This window comes from Carassius gibelio, chromosome A25 (assembly GCF_023724105.1).
Source record: "Carassius gibelio isolate Cgi1373 ecotype wild population from Czech Republic chromosome A25, carGib1.2-hapl.c, whole genome shotgun sequence".
NCBI classification, from domain to species: Eukaryota; Metazoa; Chordata; class Actinopteri; order Cypriniformes; family Cyprinidae; genus Carassius; species Carassius gibelio.
In genome coordinates, this window is record NC_068395.1 from 648,407 (window position 1) to 662,768 (window position 14,362).

Consider the following 14,362-nt stretch of genomic DNA (forward strand, 5'->3'; position numbering starts at 1 on the left):
AAAAACAGGCTTTTTCTTTTTGCCACGAGGGCCTCCTGACTAGAGTGCGACAGAGGCTTCACCACAAGCCTCTTCCATTTTCCAGCACAATTTAGTGTGCTTTTTCATGCACCCGATTGCGGAATTTCAGCAAGATTTGCGACTGCGTTCGGTTCACGAAGTGCCTATTTTGACATGTTCTTTTTCAATTTCAGCGAGTGGAGTCGAATTCCACTCGGACCTGCAGCCTATGGCAGCGTAGTGCCAGGCCAATCAGATCACTGATAACCTGCTGGATTTGCCATTTGGAAGTACTGGCCTGCGACTTACCCATTTCCGATCCGACATTGGATTCAGGAGTGAAGCTGCTCCACTTTGGGACAAGTGCCAGTTGCAAAAAGGCGAGTGAAAATATCAATGATCTGCATGAGGAAACATTGAGGGTGAGCGGAAAACACAAACTCACAAATGCCGGTGCAACTATTGCAGAAAAAAGTGAAGGATGGTTGAAAGGGGAAGGGAAGACCCAAAATGTGGATCGTAAAAGATGAGGTGAGGTGTTTATTCAAGCCTGTTTGATGCACCTCGGGCCTTCAAGAGTTGATTGCATGTGCCGTAGCAACTGTGGGACTATTTGCATGCAGCAGACACGCTAATTGTGTGTTTGCTAACATGCACCATTCAGCACGATGCACTCCGGTCTTAGACGGGGTTCACACACGCCTTCCAGACGTCCTGGAGGCCTCCTATTGTTCCAGAGGCCCAGCCAAGCAGCAGGCAAGCCTAACCAGAGCCCCGCGAAGGCCTGCCGAGAGGGGAAGCTGGAATTCAAGACCAGACGGGATAGCGGGAGAGTGAACAGACTCACAGCCCCTCTCTCTCTTTCACTCCGCAGCAGGAAAAAAGAGGCCTGTGGGAAGTGCTACCTCCAGGCACTGATGTCCTCGCAGATGTGTGTAAGTCACGGCAGCATATGTGTGCGTGCATGAATGTATGTGTGTGTGTGTGTGGGTGCTTTTTTCCTTTTTCGATGCACAGATTCCTCACGTGCTGGTAATATTTATAACATGCATTTCTGAGGCACAGCATACGACAATAAAATGTACTGATGCGGATAAAATGCTGCAAACTACTTTAGTGTATTTTTACTTTAATTGCAATATAAATTTATTTAGCATTACTCAATTCAGTATTTTTACGAAATGCCTGTAAATGCAACAAACTCTGCAATGTATTGAAAATTTCAGATTACAATTATCTTCATTCAGATGCATTGATGTTTGCGAAAATGCTTATGCCGATACTTTTCAACCATGTGGAGAACTGAAACTTTGTACGTAACAGTCTTGTTTTATTAAAACTGTGAAAGAGGTATTTATCAGTATTTATATTTGGATCAAAATGTTGTTGCCTTTTTTCTTTCTAAATTATAATCAGTAGCAAGATGCCTCTCTTTACTCTTTGTATTTGGCTTCTTTTGAATTACAATCTTGGCTGCAGAACTCGGCCTTTGATCCACATACTCTCGTAAATGTGATTTTATTTATTGAAATCTTTTTCTCCTTTGAAATTAAATATATTTATTTTAATTGCTTTTGTATACAGTGATTTTCCTTTTTGTGCCTTTTGATCACAAATATTTTAAACCTACAGAATGCACCTGTGGTTTGCACTATTAAGGGAAAATATTTGCAACAACAGCATTTAAAAAGCAACAAAACTATTACATATTGCCGATTAGCTCTAACACATTTATTATTATATTAATATCTAGCAAGGCTTGGGAAATTTTATTTATAGATAAATTTTTTTAGACAATATGGCATCTCTACATTTTAAATAAAATTCATACATCTGTATGTATCGAGGTCTTTCATAAATTAAAAATAAATATTAAGACACTTCATTTTATGAATATATTCCCTAAATAATATTACAGTGAATTCTGACACTTGACCAATATTTATTTACTATTGGTTATGTATGATTTATAGAATTAAGGATAGTATTTATTTATTTTTACTTTTTTTAAGTTTGTTATTTTCTGATAATTGTCTGGCAGTTTTTAGGTTCTTCTGTTGTAATGCGTGTGGTGTAGATTCATGCCTTCCAGCAAAACACTCCTGCTATAACTCTCAATGTGTGTGTGGAATACTTCAATTGTATTCCCGGATTGTGGGCTAGTGTGTGTGTATGACTATACCTGTAGTTTTCGTTGATTTTCGATGACTTTGCAACTTTACTGTGGTTTGCAAAGAACTGCTAAAGCAAGAACACGACACTTAATCGAGTGTGGAGACTTGAACACACACACACACACACACACACACACACACACACACACTTAGAAGATTTTCAAAAATACATATTTATCACGGAAAATGTAGTAGACTGCTTAGGATTGAATTTTGGAATAGTTCTAAATATTTGCATCTTCACTGGCCAGTCACACAGTTAGAAGTACTTCAAAAAAATGTGTATTTATTGTGGTAAAAAATGTAGTACACACTGCACAGCTTTAAATAGAATTTTGGGATAGTTCTAAATATTTTTGAATAAACACACACACACACACACACACACACACACGGTCTGCAGTGAAGGGGTCTCATTCCTCAGTAGTTTTGGAATCAGTGTGTGTGAAGTTCAAGTCCACCATTTTGATTCAGTGTGTGAATCGAGCTCCATCTGTACTTTTAGTCCATATGGATTAAAAATATATATCTTCTGTACTGACAAAATGAAACAAACCCCAGAATATTTTTATTTTATTTGCCACTATATTTTAAGGAAAGTAATTTTTTTCTGTCAAAAAAAGTTGATTTACTAAAACACACGCACATACACACACACACACACACACTTTTTTTGAAGACCTGATTTTATTTCATAATTTAAAGAAACTTGACTTGAAACTATATCAGTGTATGAACACACGCTTTTACCTATATTTTGAAGATGTTTGAGGTCTTCACTTAGATAAAAGTAACCAATAAATTAAATACATGTTTGTTTTGTAATTTAAAATGGCAAAATAATTTGTTCAGGGTTTAGAGTCTGTTTGACTTATAGCTGTATGTTAAGTCTGATTAATTTTATGGTAAAATATATTTTCCAAGTCTTCAGTGTGTGTGTGTGTGTACTAATATTTTCTTTTAAGGATTTAAATTTTAAATATATTTAAAACTGAACTAGCAAACTCAAAATGACCAGAATTACAGAGATTATAACGATCATAGACGTATAACATTTAGTGTAACTTTTAGTGTGTGACTGTGAACAGTTGTCTGTTAATATTGTCTAACCTACTCTATACAATTTAGCCCCAAAATAACTGTGTTTATGATGCATTGCAGGGCATTTATTCTACGGCATTTTATTTTTGGTTTAATCTATTTAAGTATTTTTAATCCTAGTTATTGTCTTTGTTTCTGATGTTTTGCATATAATGTGTTCATTCTGTTCATTTTTAAATATACTGCACATGTTGAACATAATTCGTTTTTGTTCTCCAAAGTCCGAACTTTTATTGAGTTCACCACAGCGTTAGGATAATTTGTGTTAGCTGACAGATTTATTGGGTAATTTACTGCTAGATAATCCTTTGTAAAGTTTGTTGCACAACTGTTAGTGGCAAAACGGATTTACACATCTTTATGTGTTTTTGCAATTTGCATCAAAATGTTTTGCTGAAAAGGGAGAAAAAAGAATGCAAAGAAGAAAGCGTGTGTAATCATGTGCATGTATAGTCATGGAGAGTCACGTAATTAAAATACAACTACAGACACACAATTTACATGTTTATCATGCTTGCATGCAAAACTAAATCGATATATGAAAATAGTGCTTATGTTCAAAATAAAACATGTCAAAGAAAATGTATTTTTATGCATAAAATAATACAAAACTTCTCTCATCGCAACGTTTTTTGTTTTTTGTTTTAACTCTATAATGTTATGAAATCATTTTTTTTTTTAAATTCTCAGCAATTCTTGCTATATTATTAGAAATTATACTGGATTAGTTAGACTCATTTGTTTTTCAATTCTTTTTAACTTTATGTTATGGCAGATGTATATGTATTTTTGTACTAGCTCATGATTAGTTTGTAAATCCAGATTATGAGCTTTAATGAGACATACATTAAAAATTTGCTGCCATTTTCTCAACTAATGTTCTGGCTTTTTTTTAGAAGAATTGCCAAATTGAACATGTGCATGTCGTCTCTTTGAATTATAAATTCAAATTTAATCTCCTTGTTCACACTGATTAAAGCATGTACTCTTTTTTATAATCAGCTGATTTAATAATCACTAATTGCTTCACCGTTTGTTGACCTTTAATCAATAATTCACAAAATAAATCTGCAGCAGTCACCAATTAAGCGCGTTGATTATTTACATCATTAAACAAATGATGAGCGAAATGTTTATGAACCGCATGGTTTAAAATTAAAAAAGCAGATATGCTTTTCTTAAAGTAGAAACAAATTGCTCATTTTATCAAATGAAAATTGTACTAATATATTTTATGTTCTTCTTTAGGCACAAGAGGAGTTGCAAGATTCTGCTTTGCACAGGTCAGTACAGATTATGATATGAATTATAATAATAATAATAAAAATAGACATATGTTTAAAAAATAAAAGCCTGTGCATTTAACAATTAAAGGTGGTTGCTTTATAGTTATTGATTAGATGGTCTGTATTCTAAACTTGCACATGAAGTTCAAGTTCAACAGAACGTGCTACACTAAAATGCATTGAATATTTGTAACAATTATTTGATGTGTTTAATGAATCAGAAATATTTTTTAGAAAAACTAATTGCATGCATATATATATATATTTTTTCCTGTATGATGAATATAATGCACTTTTGTATGTTGTACCCTGGTGGAAACCTATTTCTCTTCTTATGCACCTGTTAGTGTCGCCCTCTAGAGTCCGGCCCCGACACTGCTAGTTCAGGGACAACTTAACCATCCCATAATCACAAAAAACAGGTCCAAATTCATTTGTAAAATGCCCAATGCAGTACCACCATAGAGCTCAATTATTCCACTTTAGCATGGCCCGAAAGAGCAAGTAAGACACTATACAGGCAAAAAATAAATAAATAAAATAATAATAATAATAATAATAATAATAATAATAATAATAATAATAATTCATGCAATGGTCAATTTCGGGATTTTGCTTTTCATAAAGAATGAAATGATTTCTATTACAATATTTTATATTCAATTACAATTTTGACAAAATGAGTTTGTTTCTCCGCTTCAGCAGCACTTACATACACCAACATTTACAGTTTTGTTCATGTCTATGTTCTACTGACTTTTATAGAGGGGTTTGTTCATATGTCATTTTGAAAGCATTTTATTCCTGTAAAGCCTGGCGAAAATGACTTCATTTTGGCTTTTGACAGTATTGTCTTAATTCCGAAGTGATAAACAGAAATCCAAAATCCCGTCTGTAAAACTCTTTAACTCTAATATATTAACACAATGAAACCGCAATTTTGAATCTGGATTCATCCAACATTCATATTTATGTTGTGGAAATGTATGTACATTATTGCATATTTTATTAGATATTGCGTTGGAGCTCGAGAGACAAACTTGGTCAAAGGTAGTTAACAGCTAAATAGTTTCAAGTTTGTAGAATAATTATTTTTTGTTTAATATTTGTCAAAAATTGGTTGAGAATGTTAAACTGTTGCCATAATCTTGTTTAGAGCTGATTATTATTTTAAATAGCTGATAAATCAAGTGCTGTATTTGCTCTGAAATGCATGACTTCGAGTAGAAGGAGAAATCTACAGAAGCATTCTTACAAACAAAAAATGGTTTATAGGTTCTATTAAGAAAATTATTTTAAAAATAAAGATTCCATAAGGGTATTTATTTTTATTTATTTTTTTACTTTTTTTATTTATTTATTTTGCAGTGATGTCATAGAAAAACATTTTTGCTTCTTAAAGATCCTTGCAAAAAAACTGTTCTTAGTAGAACCAATTTTCCGTTTAGTGTGAAGAACATTTTAATAATTAAAATAACCTTATTCTACTATAAAGAACTGTAAAGGTTACATGGATGTCCATCAATGCCAATAAATAACAACAGTAACACTTTATAACATCTCATTTGTGTGCATAAGTTAACGGAGTAGTTAAAAATTATGAATAATATATTTGTACATCCTTTCTTAATGCTAGTTAATAAAATAGTTGTTAATTGTTCATAATATTCACAGTGCATTGACTATTATTGACTAAATTATAACTATAATTAGTAAATGTAGAAACTAACATTACTTAAACATCGTAGTCATTGTTAATTCTTGTTAAGTAATTTAGTTAATGTTAAAAAAAGAGGTTTGTTACAAATACAGATATTTCGCACCACTATATAGGTCTTATTTAAATATTATATGGATATTAAAATGCAGATTTTCTCAGGAGCAACTGATTTAACAACCCTAGAGCAGAAGAAGTAAAGTAGGTTTGTTCGCTACTAGAAAGCAATGCTAGTTTTACGCAAAAAGCCATTGTTTTTACACCCATTATTTTCCAGAATCTTCATGTAAATCGCATCATTTTAGAGTTGCACGACTGTTTAAGTTATCCAGTAAATACTCTGGTGAATGTGTTTCCATCATAGTATATGCCCTGTCATAAAAATGTTAGAAAATACGACTTGGAATTATTTTAATCCAGCATTTTTATGCAATTGTCCCAACTTTGAATAAAAATGAGTGGATGGACATTTGGTTCATATTATCATTATTTATTATTCCTGCTTGGCTTTGGCATAAAACACCCTCCATATTGCTGTGTAAAAATGAACTTTCAACTAGGTTGCATAACTGTACCCAATGCACGCACATTTCCATGCCACCTCCTGTAGGAGCACAGCAAAGACATCTCTCTGAGAGTTCCTCTCCCATCAACCTGTGTCTGCTTACATTTCCACCGAGCAGATGGTGACACGGCATGGGATCTCACACGGTGTGACGCGCTTACATATGTAACAGGAAAACTTCTCAAGCGGGCGCTAAACGAGAAATTTTGGTTGTTTTCTGACTGGATGTCTCTCTAAACTAGCTACCACTTCTTAAGTTTTTTTCCACGGCTACAAGTATAATCTGGATTTGCAATATAAAGTAATAGACTAAATACAATTAGAAACTAAATAATTGCAAACAACATGATTTCTTCACACATTATCGAAAATGACAATTTGCTTAAATTGTCCTTACTATCAGGTCCAAGATGTAGATGAGTTTGTTTCTTCATCAGATTTGGAGAAATGTAACATTTTATCACTTGCTCACCAATGGATGTGAATGGGTGCCGTCAGAATGAGAGTCCAAACAGCTGATAAAAACATCATCCAAGATGTAGATAAGTTTGTTTCTTCATCATATTTTGAGAAATGTAGCGTTGCATCACTCTCTCACTGTTCACTGATTGCCTGGAGTGCTGTGGATTAATTGTGGATGTTTTTATCAGCTGTTTGGACTCTCATTCTGACGGCACCCATTCACATCCATTGGTGAGCAAGTGATGCAATGCTACATTTCTCCAAATCTGATGAAGAAACAAACTCATCCTAATCTCAGATGGCGTGAGAATGAGCACATTTTCAGCAAATTTTCATTTTTTGGGTAAACGAAATCATCTTGGCATGTCAACATTGTAGTCTAATACGAGTTGAGGTTCCAGATTAGCTGGAAAAGTCTCAATTGCTGATGCGCTGATGGAGGTTATGGACATCTACTATCATGAAAGAGGCCTGAGAGGGTCAGGATATGTAGATGGCGCTCTAATAATAGCATAGCAACAGATGCATTTCTATCTGGCTGTGGGGGGGTGTGAGGTCATGGGGGGCGACGCGGCTAATGAGTCATTTCAGTCAAGCAAAGCTCTCCGAATCACAAAACATGGCTGATTGATATAGCAGATAGTTAGTCACTGTTTAGATACTAAACCACGAGAAATCACAGGAAGAATTGGAAAAATGCATTGCTAGATATTTCTGCCATTTTTACATCACACATTATAAGAAATCTTAAGAACTAAATCATGTGTGGTCATTAAAATGTATTTTAAGCCTTAAAGAAAGCTAGTTAGTTCGTTATTTTTTAATTTACAGGACCTATTTGATGTGTATTTAGTAAAATATTTGTAAATGTGTAAACCGTAGTTTATGCACTTCATCTTTTTGCCAGATAAAAATGATCGTCAAAGTTTAAATAAAAAAATTGACATACATTTTTAATGCACATTTTAAGTTTTTATTTTCATTTTAAAAACCTTTACTTTACATTACTTTATTTGTCGTTGTTGTTTTTTGTTTCTATTTCTATTGTGTGTGTGTGTGTGTGTGGGTCCAATCCAGCATTTTTACGCAAAAATATTTTATTTTATTTACTGCATTTTTACGCAATGCCCTAACATTTTAATAAAATGAATAAAGTAAATAATAATAATAATAATAATAATAATAATAATAATAATTAAGTTATTCAAATGTGACTATGGATAAAATAAAAATAAAATGTAATTTTACATTTAATTTTAATTAAAAAATTAAGTATTTTGATTTAATAACTACTTATTTTATAATAAATAATTGCATTTATTTTAAGATAGATAGATAGATAGATAGATAGATAGATAGATAGATAGATAGATAGATAGATATGACGGTATACTACAAAGAGAGTTGCATTGTATATTTTTATGTTTCTTTCAGGCTCACTGTAACCACACGATCACCACAGTCATCATTATATGGAAGGAGCAGAAGGAAGACTCCACAGATGAGTTTGAGCAGCATGCGGTGAGTAAATAGGTGTGTGTCTCTTTAAGGCTGTGGCGTGGCGTTGGGTACAGTACAGTTGACTGTACGCTGCTGTGAGGCGGGTGTCAGGTGCTGCTGGCGAAGGGTAGCGCTCTGCTTTAATAACAGGATGCAGCTGCTCGCCTTCATGAACACACCAGACCAGAGACATGGACCAGACGTCTTTTCTGGCCTCACACTAAATCACTTTCTCACATTGTATCAGTCACAGGGAGCTGAGGAAACTCTGGCGTTAACAAGGTGGAGTCTTTGGTGGAACAATGTGCCACAGATCTGGTCATTGTCTCGCATTATAACAAGTACAGTGAACGTTTGGGGGAAATTATGAAAAATAAGGTGGAAACAGTTGTTTGAAGGATAGCGAGGAGGAAGTCAGAGCGAGGCTGTTGTTGGTACAGTGTGAGTTCACTGGGAACCTGATCCGGCCCTCACTGATTGATCATTGCTCCACATTCCTCCACCCTTTGAAGACTGTGGTCAGATTCAACGCCAGCCTGACCGAACCCTTCCAGAGGCTCATTGTGTCCAAATCCTGTGCGTCTGCCTGCGAGAGTCGCTGTAGAGATGCTCATTATTTAATGTTTACTCCACCGGATACTGCCTTTAGTGCTGTGCTCTGGACAGAACAAACTGTAGGGCTTTAGCAAAGAAGAGTCCCTTGAGCTGTTTAATGTGCAATTACTACATTATTTGGTAAATGTGTTTCCATTCTATGCACTTCATCTTTTTTTATCCTAAAAAAAATAAAAAATAATAATAATGCACATTTTAATTTTTACAATTTTTATTTGTTTGTTTCTCTTATTTGTTTCTAATCCAGCCTTTTTGATACAAAAGCCCAAAATTTGAATAAAAATGAGTTTATGAACAACAAGATTCTGTTATTGTTTATTTTGGATTAAATTAAATAGTCATTAAAAATGTGTGTGTGTATATATATAAAATATAATAAAATGAATAAATAATAATAATAAAACTGACATGTTTTTCAGGATTATTTACTAAATATAAAGTTCAAAAGAACAGCATTTCTTTGAAATGGAATTTTTTCATAACTTTATAAATGTCTTTACTGTCACTTTTGATCAATGCACTGCATCCGAACCGAATAATCTTTGTTTTATCGTACTGACCCCAAAACTTCTAAACAGACATTTCATATTAGTTTTTATTTGTGCGCTGCATATATTTTTGTTGGGCTTAAAGTCAAGGTCATGTGACCTTAAAGAAAAGTCTGGAACAGTGTTATTATAGTTAACCAAAACCATGCACAATAATAATAATAATGCATTAATTTAAATAAAATAAATATTATGTGAAACAAAATCAAAAAAAGAAAAAACTTAACTTCAGTGAAAAATAAAATAAATTCGTTTCAACTAGTTGCCAAAGCAACTTTCTCGTTTTTATTCAAATGTAAGTACTCAAATAACTAAAACTATTACAAAAAAAAAAAAAAAATCTGTGTCAAGTTCAGTAATTTTAGATCGACTGTTATGCTCATGTTATTCATGATTTAGAAATAATCTGTATACATCTATAAAACATTTATAAAAAAAAACTCTTTCAATGATTTAATGAATATTTGCACATTTTAGACTTCCATTGCATTAAACGAGTCAATAAATAAACCTTGGTCAGAAAATGTCTTAAGCCAAGATTAATATTAGAATTTGAAAATAGTAAAAAAAATATATATATATATATATATATATATATATATATATAAAACCAAATATTAAAAAAAATATGAAATAAAATATAAAAATAAGTCATTTAAATGCTTAAATAAATAATTGATCTTACTGTTTCATTCGTTTTACTCTAATTTTAAATGTAATAATATTTTTTAATGTTTCTAAATAGGTTTTCTGTTAGAGACCTGACACAGACATTAGGAAGAAGGCAGGTCAGGATTACTGAAGAAAACACTGACCATAAAAGCAGATCCTGACAGAGACTCATTTCTCTTTCCTACAGACGGATGAATCTGAATCTGAATCTTCTGGGCTGTTTCTACACTTAAACTGATTGCTTGTTTCATATTGAGTCTGTGTTTGGATCACTAGGTGCTGTGGAAGACAGTCGTTGGTTTCCAGTCGGGCTGAAGCGAGGACGTCTCGGTCCTTTGGGGTGAGGTAGTAGGTTGTATAGTTTTAGGGTGACACCCTTCCTTTAGATAACTATACAACTTACTGTCTTTCCTGAAGAGGCTGTAAAATCACCGTCATCTTCCTCTTTGAGCCTGACGATGGATGCACACAAACCCTGGACCTGTGTTATGAGCTTTTGATCTTTTTGTTAATATTTTGATTTCAGCTTTATTTTAGTATTTTCAGTTTTCATTTAAATGTTTGGTACAGTTTTTTGCCATTTTAATGCATGTTAATATATTTGTTATTCATTTTTTATTTATTCGTATGAGTTTCATTTGTAATTTTAGTTCTTCAAGTTAAACTAAACGAAAGGAGAAATGTGGCAAGGAGCTGACATGAGGTTGATTTTTATTAAAACATATATTTAGTTAAGTTTTAGTTAAGGTTTTGGTTCCTTTCTGATATATTTTTTTAAATGTCAACATTGTTTTTATAACTTTTTATTTATTTGTTTAAGTTTATTTAATTTGCTATTTCAATTATGCAGGATAAACTAAACTAAAATTATTATGTTATAAGCTGAAAAAAGTCTAATGAAATAGGTTTGGTTTTTGTATAAAATTTTAATAAACTTTTATGTCGTATTATTCATATACATTTTTATATATTTTAATTATGATATATTTAATACATAATGATTTATTGTAATTTAAACATTGAATATATATATATATATATATATAATTGTTATATGGTTTTAGCTTTAGCTAACTATAATGAATGGAATAGACAGCATCCATCAAGGAAATATTAAACTACGACTACTAAAGAATTACATGATGTTCATATTAGGATTGAATTATTAACTGATTTCTTGATTTTCCAGAAGATCTTTTGTTAAGAACCATTTCAGAATTGTTTTATTTATTTATCTATTTTTTCGGGAAGTTTTCGCAGATGTGCACTTCAGAATTGCTTAGCAAAGATATGTGTACATTTTTAATTCACATTACGACGATCCAGAGAGTATTTCAGCATGTGCATCCCTCTGGAGCATATCTTCGCCATGAGGATGAGGAAGAGGATGAGGATGAGGACAAGGATGAGGACGGGGATGAGGTTGAGGATGAGGATGAGAATGAGGACGAGGACCAGGATGAGGACGGGGTCAGGGATGAGGATGGGAATGAGGATGAGGATGGGAATGAGGACGAGGACCAGGATGAGGACGGGGTCAGGGATGAGGATGGGAATGAGGATGAGGATGGGAATGAGGACGAGGATGAGGACGGGGATGAGGATGAGAATGAGGACGAGGACCAGGATGAGGACGGGGTCAGGGATGAGGATGAGAATGAGAATGAGGATGGGGACGAGGACAGGGATGAGGTTGAGGTTGAGGATGAGGATGAGGACGAGGACCAGGATGAGGACGGGGTCAGGGATGAGGATGGGAATGAGGATGAGGATGGGAATGAGGACGAGGATGAGGACGGGGATGGGGATGAGGATGAGGATGAGGATGAGAATGAGGACGAGGACCAGGATGAGGACGGGGTCAGGGATGAGGATGAGAATGAGAATGAGGATGGGGACGAGGACAGGGATGAGGTTGAGGTTGAGGATGAGGATGAGAATGAGAATGAGGACGAGGACCAGGATGAGGACGGGGTCAGGGATGAGAATGAGGATGAGAATGAGGATGGGGACGGGGTCAGGGATGAGAATGAGGATGAGAATGAGGATGGGGATGGGGACGAGGATGAGGACGAGGATGGGGATGAGGTTAAGGTTGAAGATGAGGATGAGAATGAGGACAAGGACCAGGATGAGGATGGTGTCAGGGATGAGGATGAGGATGGGGATGAGAATGAGAATGAGGATGGGGACGAGGATGAGGATGAGGATGAGGACCAGGACCAGGACCAGGACCAGGACCAGGATGGGGATGAGGATGAGGATGATTGTTGGTGATGTTCGTTCAGGGTGAGGTAGTAGGTTGTGTGGTTTCAGGGCAGTGATTTTGCCCCATCAGGAGACAACTATACAACCTTCTGCCTTCCCTGGAGGACAGCGACACAGCTCACAGCTCGACTGACAGAAGTACCGGATATTCAGTCAACAACACGTGAATAATATGATCCTGTCTCAGACACCTGAAGAACATTTCTCCACTGGGAAGAATCTTATGTGAAATGAAACCATGGAACCATTGATGATGAAGAAGCTTCATTAAAGCATCACAATCTATCATTCTCTGATTTTATTTTATGATTACAGTTGATTAATGTCATATATATGGAATTTTAAATATATGATTTAATCAATTAAAAATAATTTGCTATACATATATGTGTGTGTCAGATTGCAAGATTTTTATTTTTATATAAAATTTATTTTTAATTATATTAATAATAGTATTAATCAACTGTAATCATAAATTAAAAAGAAAATAATATAATAATAGCCAAATAAATTATAAAAAGATTAATTAACATAAATACATGTAAAACTGTTACTGGATGGAGGCGGATAAAAAAAAACATTCACTAATAATTAGTAATTATAGTTAATATTGCTAATAATTAAAAACGACAATGTATTAAATGGGATTTGTAATTAATAAATGTTAAAAATATATATATATTATCAAGTGTCATCATAAAAAAAACATTAAATGTATTACATAATTGTATTAAACGTGATTTACAGTTATTAAATTCCAATTTTCTAAAGCCTGTTGTCTACTAGAGAGAAAAAAAACTACTTCCTGTTTCAACAGGAAATATGTTATATCTTCTGTTATTTTGGAAGGATATTGCTTAAACTTTCTAGCAGATAAAAAAAAATATGAAAAAATAATTCAGCAATATCTTCACGTAGTGTATCAATTAAGAGATAATATTTCTAAATGTATCTGTTATCTGCAATAAAACTGTTAATAAATGTCTTCTTGTGTATTATTTCACATTGCCTGAGGAAAAAAAGACTGAACAATAAATGACGTCTCACACACAGTAAAAGAACATAATAACTGAATTATGATTACACTTTCTGTTTTTGCTCATCGAATCACATTATTTCCTGACTGCCACACAAACAGTAAGGCTTTGCAATATTTCTGATTTTCTGCAAAATGGCGTTGAATCATATGGAAAACTGCTGAGATATGATATTTATTAGCCAACACGTCATCATAACCTCATACAGACACATGGCGCCATCTACCGGTCATTCTGATGCAGTGCAGACAACCACGAGACAAAACAGTATCTTTGAAATGTACATATAATCATCATTCATTCTAATTATTCTATTGACGTTTTCTATATATATATATATATATATTTTTTTTTTTTGTTTTTTTTTTTTTTTTTTTTTTGCACATGCATCTATTGGGTAAATGTTTATGTGTATTT

At 33.6% G+C, this 14,362-nt stretch overlaps 1 protein-coding gene across 2 annotated transcripts in view; it reads left to right on the forward strand.

The window, feature by feature from the left end:
• The window catches only part of LOC127947229 (uncharacterized protein DDB_G0290685), a 17,255-nt gene extending 3,362 nt beyond the window's left edge, over positions 1-13,893 (forward strand). Inside the window, exons 1-4 of one of the 2 annotated variants that reach the window (XR_008151248.1) lie at positions 1-935; positions 4,524-4,558; positions 8,740-8,838; positions 8,956-10,507. The exon at positions 1-935 is cut by the window's left edge and continues 1,637 nt beyond it. Coding sequence is in view for 1 of the 2 variants with exons in the window: in XM_052544216.1 (XP_052400176.1) it covers positions 11,901-12,917 (1,017 nt within the window). In the remaining variant the exon portion in view is untranslated. Of the gene's footprint in view, positions 936-4,523; positions 4,559-8,739; positions 8,839-8,955; positions 10,508-10,916 lie in introns of those variants that run through there. The other variant, XM_052544216.1, reaches the window with a different exon arrangement.
• Positions 13,894-14,362: the final 469 nt, after the last annotated feature.